Source organism: Amphibalanus amphitrite, unplaced genomic scaffold (genome assembly GCF_019059575.1).
Source record: "Amphibalanus amphitrite isolate SeventyFive unplaced genomic scaffold, NRLGWU_Aamphi_draft 000170F_arrow, whole genome shotgun sequence".
NCBI lineage: Eukaryota > Metazoa > Arthropoda > Thecostraca > Balanomorpha > Balanidae > Amphibalanus > Amphibalanus amphitrite.
In genome coordinates, this window is record NW_024881665.1 from 745,357 (window position 1) to 761,579 (window position 16,223).

The 16,223-nt window shown below is 45.9% G+C and overlaps 2 protein-coding genes across 11 annotated transcripts in view; one reads left to right on the forward strand and one right to left on the reverse strand.

The window, feature by feature from the left end:
* Window positions 1–16,223, reverse strand: part of LOC122383711 (alpha-2-macroglobulin-like) — a 148,532-nt gene that overhangs the window by 13,889 nt on the left and 118,420 nt on the right. For all 10 annotated transcript variants that reach the window (XM_043370435.1, XM_043370428.1, XM_043370430.1 and 7 more), the window contains one exon: window positions 5,021–5,129. In XM_043370435.1, coding sequence (XP_043226370.1) covers window positions 5,021–5,129 — 109 coding nt within the window. The remainder of the gene's footprint in view (window positions 1–5,020; window positions 5,130–16,223) is intronic.
* Window positions 1,169–14,095, forward strand: LOC122383712. The gene is made up of 3 exons (XM_043370437.1): window positions 1,169–1,203; window positions 12,577–12,729; window positions 13,072–14,095. Exons 1-3 carry the CDS (start codon window positions 1,198–1,200, stop codon window positions 13,399–13,401), a joined length of 489 nt encoding a protein of 162 aa, XP_043226372.1. The 5' UTR covers window positions 1,169–1,197; the 3' UTR covers window positions 13,402–14,095.

Genomic DNA, 16,223 nt, shown 5'->3' on the forward strand with positions numbered 1-16,223 from the left:
GCTACGTCACCAGCGACTTTTCCAGCGACGAGCACCGATTTTAGCCATAACCTCGTCCAAGGTCAATTGGACCATGAGGATCACGAAAATCGAGCCCATTCACCCCTAAACCTTGACCTTCAAGGTCAAATTCAAGGTCAAAGGACGGGGAACTGAAAAAGTGCCACTAAATATTGTCCGATTTTCAAAATTTTGGCACCAAAATGTAGCGCGTGCAAAGTTCTAGCCGCACATCGAAAACCATTTTCATCAAGGTCAAACTTCAAGGTCAAATTCAAGGTCAAAGGACGGGGAACTGTAAAAGTTAGAGCACTTCATGGGCCGGATAAATCCGTTATCCACGGATAAATCCGTGGACCGGATAGGATTGGATCCCAAATTTGGAAAAATAGAATGGATCTGGGCGGGCCGGATTTGGGAATTGAATGTTGAACACGGATCAGAACGGATAAAATTGTAGCATTCAATATTCATGTTAAGAATTAGGTAACTTAACTTGTTAGGCACTGCAGCAGAAGTATTAATTGATTTACATGAGATTTATAAGCATACCTTTGTGAGCCATGATAGTCTGTAAGGTATATGGCAGCACCAACCAATTTTTTAAATATAGATGGTCACAACATAAAATCTGCAGACTCAGCCATGTTCCTAACCGAGGAAGCGAGAACAACCGCCATGGCATCATATCCACCATGGCTCGCTGGTTCCTGAATAAGATACGAATCATGTAAAAAAATGTGTTAATAACTCACTCGTCCTGAGAACAGTCCCCATATAATATGTATAAAAACGATAATGCGTTCTCGAATTTTTCAATCTTCCAGACAGCAACAAACACTGCGCAAGGTTAGAAACACATGCGCAATAACAGATGCTTTTAACCAGCTGAATAAAACGCTGCAAAAAAAGTTTTAAACTTGGCGCAATGCCTCGTGGATGATTTTTTTAGAAATAAAAACGATCCAAGACGATATTAAATTCTGATGTTATCTATTCAGTGTAAATGACGCCAAAAAATATTTTCTTATCAGAAATTCAACTTAAAGGGTAAACGAATCAATATTACGTCATCAGCTCGCCTATTTCATAAAGAGAGAGCGGATCTTAAAAAATCAATCCTTGCTTGCTTTTTTTGCGCCACTATCGTCAATTTTGTTTGTGTATTGTGTTGTGTCGTCTTGTTGATACGACAAAATGCCGGTTTAACTTATCTTCCTTTCATTTTAGGACCAAAGTCAGGCTCAAGGCTATTTAATACCTACCTTTTCAGCTGGGTTTTCAGTGTCAAATTCTTTGTAGAGTGTGTCAGACCACATTCCAAGGCCAGTTTCCAAACAGTGTGTTTTGAGGTGTTTTGATTCTGCCTTTTCCCATATAGAATGTTGCCAATGTCATGAAACTTTATTTATTCATTGTATTATACTTATTATTACCTACCATTTGACTTACTAATTGATTGTGGTTTTGCTATATGAATAAGTACTCTTCCTTTTATAGACCACAGTAGATTCTTAACAATTCTAATGATAGCCAACCTTGTAAAATGCTGAGGTCCATGTCAATGTGTTACCCCTATCCTTAGCAATGCAGCTTTTACCACAAAATGTATTTTGCAGTGGCTAAGATTGCTGTTATTACAATTTGATAGCTTCCTAGTGTCCAACGTTTGGATCTTATGGCGATATGCTGATAGTCTCACAACCGGTTTGTAATGAAATTGATTATTATGGATATTTTTTGGATGTATGGCTGAGATACGGGCCATGGGCGGGCCGGATTTTGAAATTCAAAGAAACACGGATAATGGGCGGATCTGGATATGACTTGCCGGATATGGGCCGGGCCGGATCCTGAAAAGCCTATCCGTGAAGTGCTCTAGTAAAAGTGCCACTAAATATTGTCTGATCTTCAAAATTTTGGCACCAAAATGTAGCGCGTGCAAAGTTCTAGCCGCACATCGAAAACCATTTTCATCAAGGTCAAACTTCAAGGTCAAATTCAAGGTCAAAGGACGGGGAACTGAAAAAGTGCCACTAAATATTGTCCGATCTTCAAAATTTTGGCACCAAAATGTAGCGCGTGCAAAGTTCTAGCCGCACATCGAAAACCATTTTCATCAAGGTCAAACTTCAAGGTCAAATTCAAGGTCAAAGGACGGGGAACTGAAAAAGTGCCACTAAATATTGTCCGATTTTCAAAATTTTGGCACCAAAATGTAGCGCGTGCAAGATTCTAGCCGCACATCGAAAACCATTATCATCAAGGTCAAACTTCAAGGTCAAATTCAAGGTCAAAGGACGGGGAACTGAAAAAGTGCCACTAAATATTGTCCGATCTTCAAAATTTTGGCACCAAAATGTAGCGCGTGCAAAGTTCTAGCCGCACATCGAAAACCATTTTCATCAAGGTCAAACTTCAAGGTCAAATTCAAGGTCAAAGGACGGGGAACTGAAAAAGTGCCACTAAATATTGTCCGATCTTCAAAATTTTGGCACCAAAATGTAGCGCGTGCAAAGTTCTAGCCGCACATCGAAAACCATTTTCATCAAGGTCAAACTTCAAGGTCAAATTCAAGGTCAAAGGACGGGGAACTGAAAAAGTGCCACTAAATATTGTCCGATTTTCAAAGTTTTGGCACCAAAATGTAGCGCGTGCAAAGTTCTAGCCGCACATCGAAAACCATTTTCATCAAGGTCAAACTTCAAGGTCAAAGTCAAGGTCAAAGAACGGGGAACTGAAAAAGTGCCACTAAATATTGTCCGATCTTCAAAATTTTGGCACCAAAATGTAGCGCGTGCAAAGTTCTAGCCGCACATCGAAAACCATTTTCATCAAGGTCAAACTTCAAGGTCAAATTCAAGGTCAAAGGACGGGGAACTGAAAAAGTGCCACTAAATAAAGTCCGATTTTCAAAATTTTGGCACCAAAATGTAGCGCGTGCAAAGTTCTAGCCGCACATCGAAAACCGTTTTCATCAAGGTCAAACTTCAAGGTCAAATTCAAGGTCAAAAGACGGGGAACTGAAAAAGTGCTACGTCACCAGCGACTTTTCCAGCGACGAGCACCGATATTAGCCAAAACCTCGTCCAAGGTCAATTGGACCAAGAGGATCACGAAAATCGAGCCCATTCACCCCTAAACCTTGACCTTCAAGGTCAAATTCAAGGTCAAAGGACGGGGAACTAAAAAAGTGCCACTAAATATTGTCCGATTTTCAAAAATTTTGGCACCAAAATGTAGCGCGTGTAAATTTCTAGCCGCACATCGAAAACCATTTTCATCAAGGTCAAACTTCAAGGTCAAATTCAAGGTCAAAGGACGGGGAACTGTAAAAGTCCCACTAAATATTGTCTGATCTTCAAAATTTTGGCACCAAAGTGTAGCGCGTGCAAAGTTCTAGCCGCACATTGAAAACCATTTTCATCGAGGTCAAACTTCAAGGTCAAATTCAAGGTCAAAAGACGGGGAACTGAAAAAGTGCCACTAAATATTGTCCGATCTTCAAAATTTTGGCACCAAAATGTAGCGCGTGCAAAGTTCTAGCCGCACATCGAAAACCATTTTCATCAAGGTCAAACTTCAAGGTCGAATTCAAGGTCAAAGGACGGGGAACTGAAAAAGTGCCACTAAATATTGTCCGATTTTCAAAATTTTGGCACCAAAATGTAGCGCGTGCAAAGTTCTAGCCGCACATCGAAAGCCATTTTCATCAAGGTCAAACTTCAAGGTCAAATTCAAGGTCAAAGGACGGGGAACTGAAAAAGTGCCACTAAATATTGTCCGATCTTCAAAATTTTGGCACCAAAATGTAGCGCGTGCAAAGTTCTAGCCGCACATCGAAAACCATTTTCATCAAGGTCAAACTTCAAGGTCAAATCCAAGGTCAAAGGACGGGGAACTGAAAAAGTGCCACTAAATATTGTCCGATTTTCAAAATTTTGGCACCAAAATGTAGCGCGTGCAAAGTTCTAGCCGCACATCGAAAACCATTTTCATCAAGTTCAAACTTCAAGGTCAAATTCAAGGTCAAAGGACGGGGAACTGAAAAAGTGCCACTTAATATTGTCCATTCTTCAAATCTTCCTTTGACCTTGAATTTGACCTTGAACTTTGACCTTGATGAAAATGGTTTTCGACGTGCGGCTAGAACTTTGCACGTGCTACATTTTGGTGCCAAAATTTTGAAGATCGGACAATATTTAGTGGCACTTTTTCAGTTCCCCGTCCTTTGACCTTGAATTTGACCTTGAAGTTTGACCTTGATGAAAATGGTTTTCGATGTGCGGCTAGAACTTTGTACGCGCTACATTTTGGTGCCAAAATTTTGAAGATCGGACAATATTTAGTGGCACTTTTTCAGTTCCCCGCTCTTTGACCTTGAATTTGACCTTGAAGTTTGACCTTGATGAAAATGATTTTCGATGTGCGGCTAGAACTTTGCACGCGCTACATTTTGGTGCCAAAATTTTGAAGATCGGACAACATTTAGTGGCACTTTTTCAGTTCCCCGTCCTTTTACCTTGAATTTGACCTTGAAGTTTGACCTTGATGAAAATGGTTTTCGATGTGCGGCTAGAACTTTGCACGCGCTACATTTTGGTGCCAAAATTTTGAAAATCAGACAATATTTAGTGGCACTTTTTCAGTTCCCCGTCCTTTGACCTTGAATTTGACCTTGAAGGTCAAGGTTTAGGGGTGAATGGGTTCGATTTTCGTGATCCTCATGGTCCAATTGACCTTGGACGAGGTTTTGGCTAAAATCGGTGCTCGTCGCTGGAAAAGTCGCTGGCGACGTCGCCAACTTCACGGACATCACTAACTTCGCCTTGCTACGGCCTGCTACCAACCACAACCATACTTGTCAGGAGGCCTTTGAACGTCAAGCGCCCGTCGCGCTTCGAACCCGGATTGTTATAACCGGGAACGCGTGCTCTCACCACGCGGAGTCCAACGGTCTACCGACTGAGATACGGACCGGCTCAGTCGGGACATTAGTGCCGAAAGGTCTCGTACTTACCTACAACGTGCTTCAGACAGTTGGTCTGACCAGGCTTCGGCTTGGACTTCACAGAGATGCTGAGTGCGTTGCTTGGGCCCGTCTCCTTAACGTTATATTTCAGAATAGCCTGCAAAAACAACGCATATCTATGATACTGTTGAAATAGCCACCAGCCATTCTCAAAGCACAATGGATGTGATGACCGGCGTAAATATCATTGGACACAATGTTTCTCTTCAATTAATGACGTCATTCTGATAAAATTACCACGGCGATGACGTCACATGGGCGAAGCAGCGAGCGAACAGCCAATAACCAACCATTGTCCCCCTCAGACCGGTCCCCAGCACGGTAGTATGATCCACCACCCAGCCATAGCGCCTTCGGTGGTCTGGTGTTCATTGTTGATATATAATCCGCTTTGTTGTGTGTAAATAAAGCAATGTTTTCAAGCCATTGCTGGTTTAATGCGATACGGCAGCATAGGACATTACGCAACGGCAAAATACAAATAAAGTGTTGAGCTTAGGCATCGAAACGATCGTTTCCGATATCATATTACCCATAAACGAAAGTATTACTCCATGATAAAAAGCATAGGTATTCAATTAGTTTAACAAGGGTTTTTGCTGCGTACAGCCCTCTGCTCACTGCGTGGTAGGTTATAGTTGCTTCAGCGAAACCGGCCAATATCTCAAAGGCTCTGCTACCGAGTGCGCGGAAGTCCTGACGGAGGGACGCGCAATACCACACAACTTTGTTTGAAGCCCTTGTTGACTAGACCTACCTCTCTGTGTCGCTACAATGCACAGAAGTCTGTATTTTCCGTCCTGAGACTAAGTTTTTTTGCCCCCCTCCTAGAACCGTCCCTGCCATGCCTTCAATGAGCTCAGCTGACAGCCGCTTACTACGGAATGGTAGTGCGAGTTGGGTGCGTAAACAGGCATGAGTCGGTGACCAGCGCAGAGGCTAAACCGGTCGGCGCGCCAGTCGGCCGGTTCCGTGGGGCAGGGAGGTGGACGCGGGCCGGGGTCACTCGGGTCAATAGCCCGAAGCTATGTCTCGGCCAGAAGCCGATCCAGACAGTCTGGCGCGACCCCACGGTTCGTCGGAAGGTCATCTCAGGCTCAAAAGAAACGGTATATACCATTCGAAAGCTGACGGTGAGCTGAATCCAAAAATGTATTTTTTATCAAAATCGATCGATGGCCTTTTTTGAAAATTGCGTTTTTGTAAAAACTTAATAATCTTTTATTCAACGGGCTGTCCCGGACATTCTTGAAAACATAAACATGTATTTTTGAGTTCCAGTGAAAGCTGAACGCCAAAAGAACAATATTTAGCGAAGCAATATTTCCAAACATTAATATGCGTCTCCCACAGCCGAAAATAAGGCGCAATCACACATCTCAGTGTCACGATGGACCAAAGTCAGCCACACAGAAGCGTGAAAAGACCCTTATCGACTCGCATACCCGGCGCTCTCGGCCCGCCTGACCAGCCACGGAAAGAACGTTCGGCTCTCGTTCTACTAAACAAATGTAATATTTGCCACTTTAACTGTCCACATCGCTATTAAAGTTACTCAGGATACCTGTGAAGAAAATTCATTGTTCTGCTTGATTTACAACATGCTTTAATTTACATTTTTCTTATGCATGTTTTGTTCCATCCAGCTGCGATCAGTGCCCGCGCAGGGGAAGTGAGCGGGGTTTCACTGTCAGAGGCTGTACTGGTGACAGCTGCTCGGCCGTGCGACCGGTCAAAGGTTACCCTGCCCCGCCGGGCGCTACCCCCACTCCACCCGAGCTGAGGCCGGTGCAGCCTCTGACATTTCAGCGCGGCCAATTTTCCTTATATGGGCATGATACCAAGCTCAATTGAGCAAAGTAAACATGAACAAATGCAAATTAATGCATGATGTGAAGATGACAGAACAATGAATTTTCTTCACAGGTATCCTGAATAGCTTTAATAGCGATGTGGACAGTGAAACTGACAACTTTGACATTTGTTTAGTAGAACGAGAGCCGAACGTTCTTTCCGTGGCCGGTCAGGCGGGCCGAGAGCGCCGGGTCTGCGAGTCGATAAGGGTCATTTCACGCTTCTGTGTGGCTGACTTTGGTCCATCGTGACACTGAGCTGTGTGATTGCGCCTTATTTTCGGCTGTGGGAGACGCATATTAATGTTTGGAAATATTGCTTCGCTAAATATTGTTCTTTTGGCGTTCAGCTTTCACTGGAACTAAAAAATACATGTTTATGTTTTCAAGAATGTCCGGGACAGCCCGTTGAATAAAAGATTATAAAGTTTTTAGAAAAACGTAGTTTTCAAAAAAGGCCATCGATCGATTTTGATAAAAAATACATTTTTGGATTCAGCTCACCGTAAGCTTTCGAATGGTGTATATCGTTTCTTTTGAGCCTGAGATGACCTTCCGACGAACCGTGACCCGACCAGGCCGTTCTAAAGCACAGGGACTAGGAATGAATTAGCCATTTTCAGGATTGTTACAGGTTGGTGTCAAGGTCACGTGAAACTCAGGTTAGGTCATTGAACTTCGGTGACCTTGATTCACTTTTCGAGTTTTACACGTGTCTAGGACAGTTTTTGGAGCTCATTTAGAATTTAGCATCCATTTGAACATTTAAGAAGCAGTTTTGGTGCCTTTGTAACATGTTGCGGAGCTGTGAGTGGCAGTTGACACCTACTATAGATACCCGGCAAGAACCTACTGGTTGACCTGACCTGACCTGACCCGACCTGGCCTAAATGCGTGAAGACATCATGTTTGATCAAACCTAACATGATATTTGTGATTAGCACCCCGAAAAAAAAACTAACAGCCACACTTTACGACGTTCTAACTTCTAACAGTTTCCATTGTTCCGATTTTTGGGGTCATTGACCTGACCTGGAAGGTCAACTTATGATCTAGGACCTTAAAAATAGACATTTTTTGTTTCCTCTCGTCACCAACAACACGCTCGTTTTGTCCGCGAAGCTCTAAGTCCATCAGAGGCCAAACGGCAAGGGGTATCCAACGAACCCCCCCCCCCTCCCCTATACGTTCGTGGCTGGCTAAACAACAATACGGGCGAGGGTTAACTCAGTCTATGGGCCACGTAGCAACACACGGTAAGCGACATTTGAAACAACGTTCAAAATCAAGACGAAAATATTTCGATCAGTTTATAGGTCAGGTTAACGGTTAGGTCACCAGATGTCAACAAAGGTAAAGTGGTGCATATTTAAACATTTTCTGAAACACCGGCGCATAACTTAAATGAATCAATATTGATGCAGTGCCGTAGAAAAGCGCGTTCGATAGACCTTTAAACACTTTTGACTCAAGCAAGGAACGTGCAAGTTCAAGGTCATGACCTGTCCGGAAGAGGTCATGTTGCGCATCAGTCAATGCGCATCGTCGACCTAAGCACATCGAAGGTGTTTTCATCGCTCTAATCAAAGGCAAAAACCGCCGGGGACCTTTCATGACCTGCGATGGCCTCGGGGACATAAGTAAGGTTCCCATGTGCTATTGTCTTATTCAGTGTGTCAAGTTTACTGGTGTCATGATATTTGAGAGTGTTTAGAATACCGTTTGTCTTGTAATACGTATTTCAATTTTCTCCAACTGACCAAAAATAGAGAGGTCGCAGATTGTCCTAAACTTAGCTCAGCGATATCAAAATTACGAAATTAACATTTAATGCACAGCGCTCTAATCAATCGCTCAAAGTTTCAAGGCGATCGTTCAGTCAATGTGGCTATGACGAGCATTTTAATTTTTTTTCTGAGGCGAGGTCACTTTACGTGACCTACCTGGTGACCTGACCTTGAGAGGCATGGGCTTGAAACTTTCACAGCATGTGCGGGAAACTTGCATTAAGAGGTGTGCCGAAAACGGTTTTGCTCTGCGCTGCCGTTTTTTTTTTTTTTTTACTCAATATCTGCGAAAAACGCAGGATACCTACGTCCAACCCCCAACCCCCTTTCCCCAGCGCTGGTAAGATATCTAATAATCTATATCCTTTTGAAAGACCTTTACTATAGGTCTTTCGAAAGCTCTATACTTAAGGAAAAGAATTTGAGCACCCTTAACTTTTCACATGGCACGTGCCACGACAGACGCCTTTAGATTTATAAATATACAGGGCTGCGGAGTCGGAGTAGGAGTCGAAGCCGAAGTCGGAATCGGTTGGAGTCGATAGCTGTGACCGGAGTCGCAGTCGGAGTCGTAGTCGATTTTGGAAACCGAGACCGGAGTCAGAGTCACCGAAAATCTGCCGCCTCCTCGGCCCTGCCAGGTCTGCGGAGCCGGAGTCGGAATCGGTCCTAAAAAATTAATCGACTCCGCAGCCCTGTCAATAGAAGTTAATTACGGCGTAGAAGGGATATTAGGCTGCCCAGCAAAAAAAAGAAAAAAACAGACCGCAGGTCAATCAGCCCAGTGGTTGCTTTTATATAAACCTCTCAAAATCGTTACAGGTCGGGCCGCTCATACTAAGATTTTTTCCGTTTTAGTGAAAATACTTTGCTTCGCCCGTTGGCTCATAATCAGCGGACACCACCTCAAAAACACCAACCACTGGCCGTAACGCCGGCGCCCCGCACACCCTGCCGGCCCCGAGGGCACGCCGCGACCCGTCTCGGGTCAACTGGGGTAGGGGATGGGGAGAGGTCCGAAGTCCAGCTGTGGTCCGCAGCTCAGGTGACCATCATTGTGCCCCGGCGGCCAGTTTCTGTGAACTTTGACCTACCGCTGGATACCCGAGGGCTCCCCTCCCCTATCAGCCGTAGTGAATAGCCTCTACCCAGGCAGTGCGAGCTATCACAACAAACGTGCGTATCTGGGCAGCGTGCGTAAAACTCTGACCTCCCCTCGCCAGGCTCAATTTGGACTTTCCCATTGGAAGTGGCGCAGTCAGGCTCAATCTGATTCGGGGCAGAGCAAATAGCTGAAAATTAACATTTTCCCTGATATCTGGAAATATAGGGAGCTTTCAAACGTGCCACTTTTAGGACGGGTGCAAAAAGTTGCTGTGGACATTTCCAGAGTATCATTATGCATCTCCGTCGCTTTAAGTAAGAACGTAGGTCGATATTGCTGTGTGTAACGTATACCTACCACGCAGTGAGCAGAGGGCTGTACATCAGTACCTACCTAATGACCTAGGCCACCTGGGTTGGGACCAGCCCGCGGTAGGGTAAGGTGAGGTAAGTTGAGCATAGTGGCCACGATGCTTGTGTATGTTGTTGTATGTATAAATAAATAAATAAATAGTGGTAAGATGATCCACGCCGATTTCTCGGCTTCTATGGCTTGCATCCATACCGTTCTTGCCAGGTAAGTGGACGTTAGTTTTGCAAACCTTCATGGCAAATCTGGTTGAAATCAGTGACTGGGAACTGGGAAATCATTTATGACTGGGGAAAAAAACTTTTTAGCTCTTAGAAAGTAAACTGTCAGTATTTTTGCTGATGCCTTCTTGCTCCTGATGCAAAGCGAACCAGGCTGCCATTTTTATTGTTGGGCACTCTACGTATATCTGCCAGAGTCTTGGGCCCTTAAACGGTTTCTAGAAAGTGATTGTTTTACCACGGAATATATAGTCTACGACATGGAATGGACATATCGCGATTTAACCACGTTAAACGTGTAACTCGAAAGTAACCAAGGAGGCGCCCGTATTATAAACGCACACAGTGCTCTCGCGCTAGAAAATCAAATATTTTTCGCAAAACCACGAACAAAACTCGACAACCTAAACAAAATTCGACATTCTTGTGCAGCAGTGATTCAAGGATAGAGTCGACGGCTTATTACGAGCGAGCGAGCGCAGCGAGCGAAGTGAGTCTTTTCAATATAACGGAAAAATCTCAGTATGAGCGGCCCGGCCCGGCCCGGCCCGGCCCGGCCTGTAACGCTTTTGAGAGGCTTATATCTCAGCAACCGCTGGACCGATTGGCCTGCGGTCTTTTTTGCTGGGTAGCCCCATCCCTTCTACCCCGTAATTGACTACTTTTGATACACCTCAGTGACCGTCGTGGCACGTGCCACGTGAAAAGTCAAGGGTGTTCAAGCTGTTTTGCAAAAGTAGTGATTTTGAGAGGCTCATATCTCAGCAGCCGCTTGGGCGATTGACTTGCGGTAATTTTTGTAGAGTAGCAACATCCCTTCTACCAAAAATAGGATACTCTAGATGAATGTGGGTCACCCCCAGTGCACGTGCAAAATACAACAATAAGAGGTGTCAAATTTGTTCCCATTTTAATAACTCGGTAATTACTGGGGCGATTTCGCTGAAACTTGGCATACAGGTAGGCACCCACCAGGCAATGCATTCCCATGTGTTGCGGTTAAGGTCCTACTGCACGTGCGCACGTGCAGGGGGGCGTTTCCAGATCTCGAGAACGGCTGGGCCGATTGCGCTCAAATTTGGTACACGGTTTGGGACCGGTTAGTATGGTGCCGTGCAAAAGTCATTTTGGACCCCGTTTGCACGTGCGCACGTGCAGAATGCCGCTTCCAGATCTCAGGAACAGCTGGGCCGATTGCGTTCAAATTTGGCACACCGCTAGCGACCAGTTAGAAGGGTGCTTTGCGCAAGCCCGTTGGAAGTACCCTCTCGCCCTTCCGCACGTGCAGCCTGCAGGGCTCACTATCTCGCTCGCTCGTTCTTCGCCCAAAAGGCGTTTTACTGGTTTAGTACTGGTAACGGCGATTTACCGTTAATCTTCTCATTCATTTGATTTTTTTGTACTTTTTTATTGTGATAGGAGTATGAATGAGTTTGCGGATTGGCGTTTTTTATCGCGAATTTGTGAGCTTAAAAAGTGATGTGGCCCAGCCGCAGCGCGGTTCACTGCGGCTACTGCCAAAAGGCGATATCAAAATCGCAACTGTCTAGACACCGGAGAAGGCCAAGATTACTTTACCGAGAAGGCTGCATCCGTGGCTGCCTACGACCCGACCCGGCCCGGCCGGCCCCGCAAAAGCGAAGCGCAACCGGCTGATGGTATCCTTCGCCAGTGGAGCTGCTGCTTCTGGCTACAGGCACATTGGCCATTGCCGGATAAGTTTGTATCGCCTTATTATTTAAAAAAAGTTGTTTATAGCAATAAGTTATTTATTTATGTGTTAGTTAGTTATTAATACAATTATTCTACCCTTTGCGCTATTGTGACCGCCGACCGCCCGTCCAGTCACACGGACAGAAACATGCTTCTGATCTCTCTGTTCCACGATTTTTTTTTTTAAAGTTCGAATTGAATGAATTGAATGAATTTGAATCAAATTCCAATTGAATTGAATAAATTTGAATCAAATTTGAATTAGAATTGAAAACAAATTCCTGAATTGAATGAATTCAGGAAGCGTTTTTTTATTTTAGCTGGAATCGATTTTGTTAGACGAGGTGAAGAAAAACGGACAGCGTTGTCGAAGTGCTATTTATTGTTTCTGAACTTAACAGAGGGTTGAATAGTGGAACTCAGCTCAGGTGGAAATTGGTACATGACACTCGCTGCTCGTTACCCCTCATGCAGACACGCGCTTTGCCTTTGTCAGGTTCGGTCTAGGCACACCAGCCTGCCCCGACACCGACGAGTGACGGCGATTTTCCTGTCGCCCCTGATGCCGGCGAGGGGCCAGCCAGACCCGTCGATGCGGCGACCGCGGTACCAGCTGACGCTGTCGAGCAAGATCGCGCGCATTTCACTGGTAGGTAAAGGATAGGGCCGAAGCATGCCCTGCAGTTTGAAAGCCGTTAGATTCGGAACCACGAATGGCAGCTCTTTCAACAGCTCTATATCTGGAGCCATTTTCCTCACTGCTGGCGGCGATTCTCGATCTCTAAAGCTTTGCGGTACAGCATAACTTCAGGCGCTCGCTCTTCCTGCCATCTAGCGGTAGAAAATGTCGCGGCAGTAGAATCGCCATTCCGTTCCTCTCTGTGGACTATCATGTCAGCACATTCGTCGGTGTTTTTTTCAACCGCTTATTCTGAACAGTAAACGAAGGCACACTCCGGAGGACTGATTGGTGTTTCGGCTCTCCCTCCAGGTACTGCATCGCAGTGTCGCCACCATGCACGGAGGACGCCAGAGGACGACCCGTCAGTCTTTACGGCCCGTGCGCTGGACCGGCACGGGTCACACGCTCGGTAAAGTAGCTGGCGTGCGCACGCAGCTCGACATCATCTGTGGTGTCATCCCAGCCTTTCTTCACGGCCCGCGCGCTGGGCCGGCGCGGGTCACACGCTCTGTGAGTAGCTGGCCTGCGCACGCAGCTCGACATCATCTGTGGTGTCATCCCAGCCTTTCGTCAGATCATTCACTCGTTGCTTCAGCCATGCCGCCGCCGGCCGCAGTCATCCGGCCACGGGGGAGATAAGTGATAGGCTGACCACACCACAAGACCAGTGCTCTCCGTGTAAATATCACGACCGGAAGTGCGCGAGCTACTGACTGGGAGACGGCGCTCGCGCTGACGCTGTTTCCTCGACGTTTATGCAGCTCCTGGCGAGGTGACCGGTCTTGCTGCAGGTCTAATAACGCCGTGCCCGGACCGCGGTGGACCGTGGCGACCCGCTGGTCTGACCGACCGGCCGGTGTCTTGGCGTCTCACACCCGCTGCTGCCGAGAACACATTCGTCACTCAGCACTGACCGCGCCAGGATGCTGGCCAGATCTGCAGGCCTTCTGCGCGCGTGTCGGCCCGAATTGTGCTGCTAACGGCATCTGGTAGCCTGGCGATGAAAGCACTGGCGATAAAAGCACCTACCCGAATGCAAGCCGAGTGCAGCAAAAGATGCTCCTCCAGTGTGGAAACCGAGCGTCGTGCGCGCTCCAAATTCTAATGCAACCAATCTTTGCAGGCCTTTGACTTTGAAAATTTCACCGGCGCAGTTCGCACAGTTTCGGAGCAATAACCCGCCAACAGGGACAGACTCAAATACATCCATACATAGTTTTACAGTTTTATAATAGTAATTTAAGTTATAAGAGTGAAAAGAAATAACTTCATGCTCATTAATATCGAAATTAAAAATGTTAATCCAGAATATATTGTTATGAATGAGATAAAACTCATCGCGTCCTTAACAGCACGGAAGTGCCAAAACCACAGCAGCACACCTAAAATTGCCAGATAGCCAGAAACTCAGCAGTTACAGGAAAAGTTCGTTTTGTCCATTCCATGTCGTAGACTATATATTCCGTGGTTTTACTGTGGAACACTTATAAGAATTTAGTTGTAGATGGGGCGTAAGATGAGCCATGCTCTAACGCATATGTAAATACCTACAATGCTTCACCCGCGCAGCGACGGGGGGAGGGCGGTTATCCGCCCCCTCCCCTCAGGTTTTTCGCGAATAGCGGGAAAACCGCGGCGCTTAGCGCCGCGAAGTTTTGTATGACTATTCTCTCATTAATTTTACACATAGTGTGCAGCTTGAACCTCCGAACTTTTAAGGTCAGGTCACCAGGTCACTTTGAATGACCCAACCTTCAACCTCCCTCCTCGCAGTCATCAAAGGTCACCAAAGGTATTTTGCCTAACTCCGTACAGGAACAAGATACAGCTGCGTGGATGGTCTTATTGTGTTCAGCTTCTACCCGCGCACCGACGGGGGTCTGCGCCAACTTCACACCGACGGGGGGGGGGGGGCGGATGACCGCCCCCCTGAGATCTCGAGAACGAAGCAAGATAGCGACAAGCGGTAAACGGCATCGGATACGCACGGTCAAGATCTACAATTTTTACAAAGGTCATTTTCAGGTCAGGTCAAAGATGACGTCACAGGGGTCGAAAAAGTCTAAAATGGCGGCGCTAGGTATGGAGAGTTTTTCTCGAATAACTTTCGAATTAGTCAAGATAGGAACAAACTAAGGGAATCATCGTGATCCTCTGGTCAATCCGCATCGAATGATATATATGTTGACCTCGAAAGGTCAAGGTCAAAGCTTGACCTCAGGTCACGTGACCTCGAGGTCATCATGTATATTATTCGATTCGTCTTGACGAGCTGAACACAATGAAACCATCCACGCGGCTGTATCTTGTTCCTGTACGGAGTTATTGGCCAAAAACCTTTGGTGACCTTTGATGACGTCACATGACCTCACAGCTGGCCAACAGCAAAACAGACCTCAAGGTAGAGAGGGTTGATCGTATATGAAGTCATGTATGGTATATGGGGCCATTCCGACCCGTTTTAGTGGTAAAAATAGGGAGTTGGTTTTTCCCCCATTGACTTATAATGGGGAGGTCGCGAAATTGACCTGACCTTAGGTCACCGATATCAAAATTCCAAGATATACAAATTGTAGCTACTAATGACCTAATAACATCCTGCGACTTTCAAAGGCCTCCGACATCTACTGTAGCTCTGGCACGGTGACAAAGTTGCAAAAAAGTGACTTGAGGTTTGGTCATTCAAAGTGACCTGGTGACCTGACCTTAAAAGGTAGGAGGTTCAAACTTGCACACCATGTGTAAAATTGATGAGGAAATAGTCGTGCCAAATTTCGCGGCGCGTAGCGGTTTTCCCGCTATTCGCGAAAAAACCTCAGGGGGGGGGGGGGTATATCCGCCCCCCCCGTCGGTGCGCGTGTTAAGACGCATCGAATGATATACATGATGATCTCGAGGTCATGTGACCTGAGGTCAATCTTTGACCTTGACCTTTCGAGGTCAAAATATATATCATTCGATGCGGATTGACGAGAGGATCACGATGATGCCCTTAGATTGTTCCTATCTTGACTAGTTCGAAATTTATTCGAGAAAAAAACTATATATCTAGCGCCGCCATTTTGACTTTTTTGATCCCTGTGACGTCATCTTTGACCTGACCTGAAAATGACCTTAGTAAAAAATGTAGATCTTGTCCGTGCGTATCCCATGCCGTTTACCGCTTGTCACTATCTTGCTTCGTTCTCGAGATCTCGGGGGGGGGGCGGTCATCCGCACCCCCATCGGTAAGAAGCTGGCGCAGACGGCAGACCCCCGTCGGTGCGCGGGTTAAGAGCTCAAATGTTTTGCTTAAGTAGGTCAGAGGTCAGGTCAAGGTCAGGTCAAGGGTACAAAATGCAAGTTTCTACAGTATCGGCCTTGCACCGTAGTTGCCGAAGAATAGACTGAGACTGATTGCCCAAAACGTGTTCTTAGGCTACCAAGACAATATTTGTTGCATACAATATCATGTAAAGGTC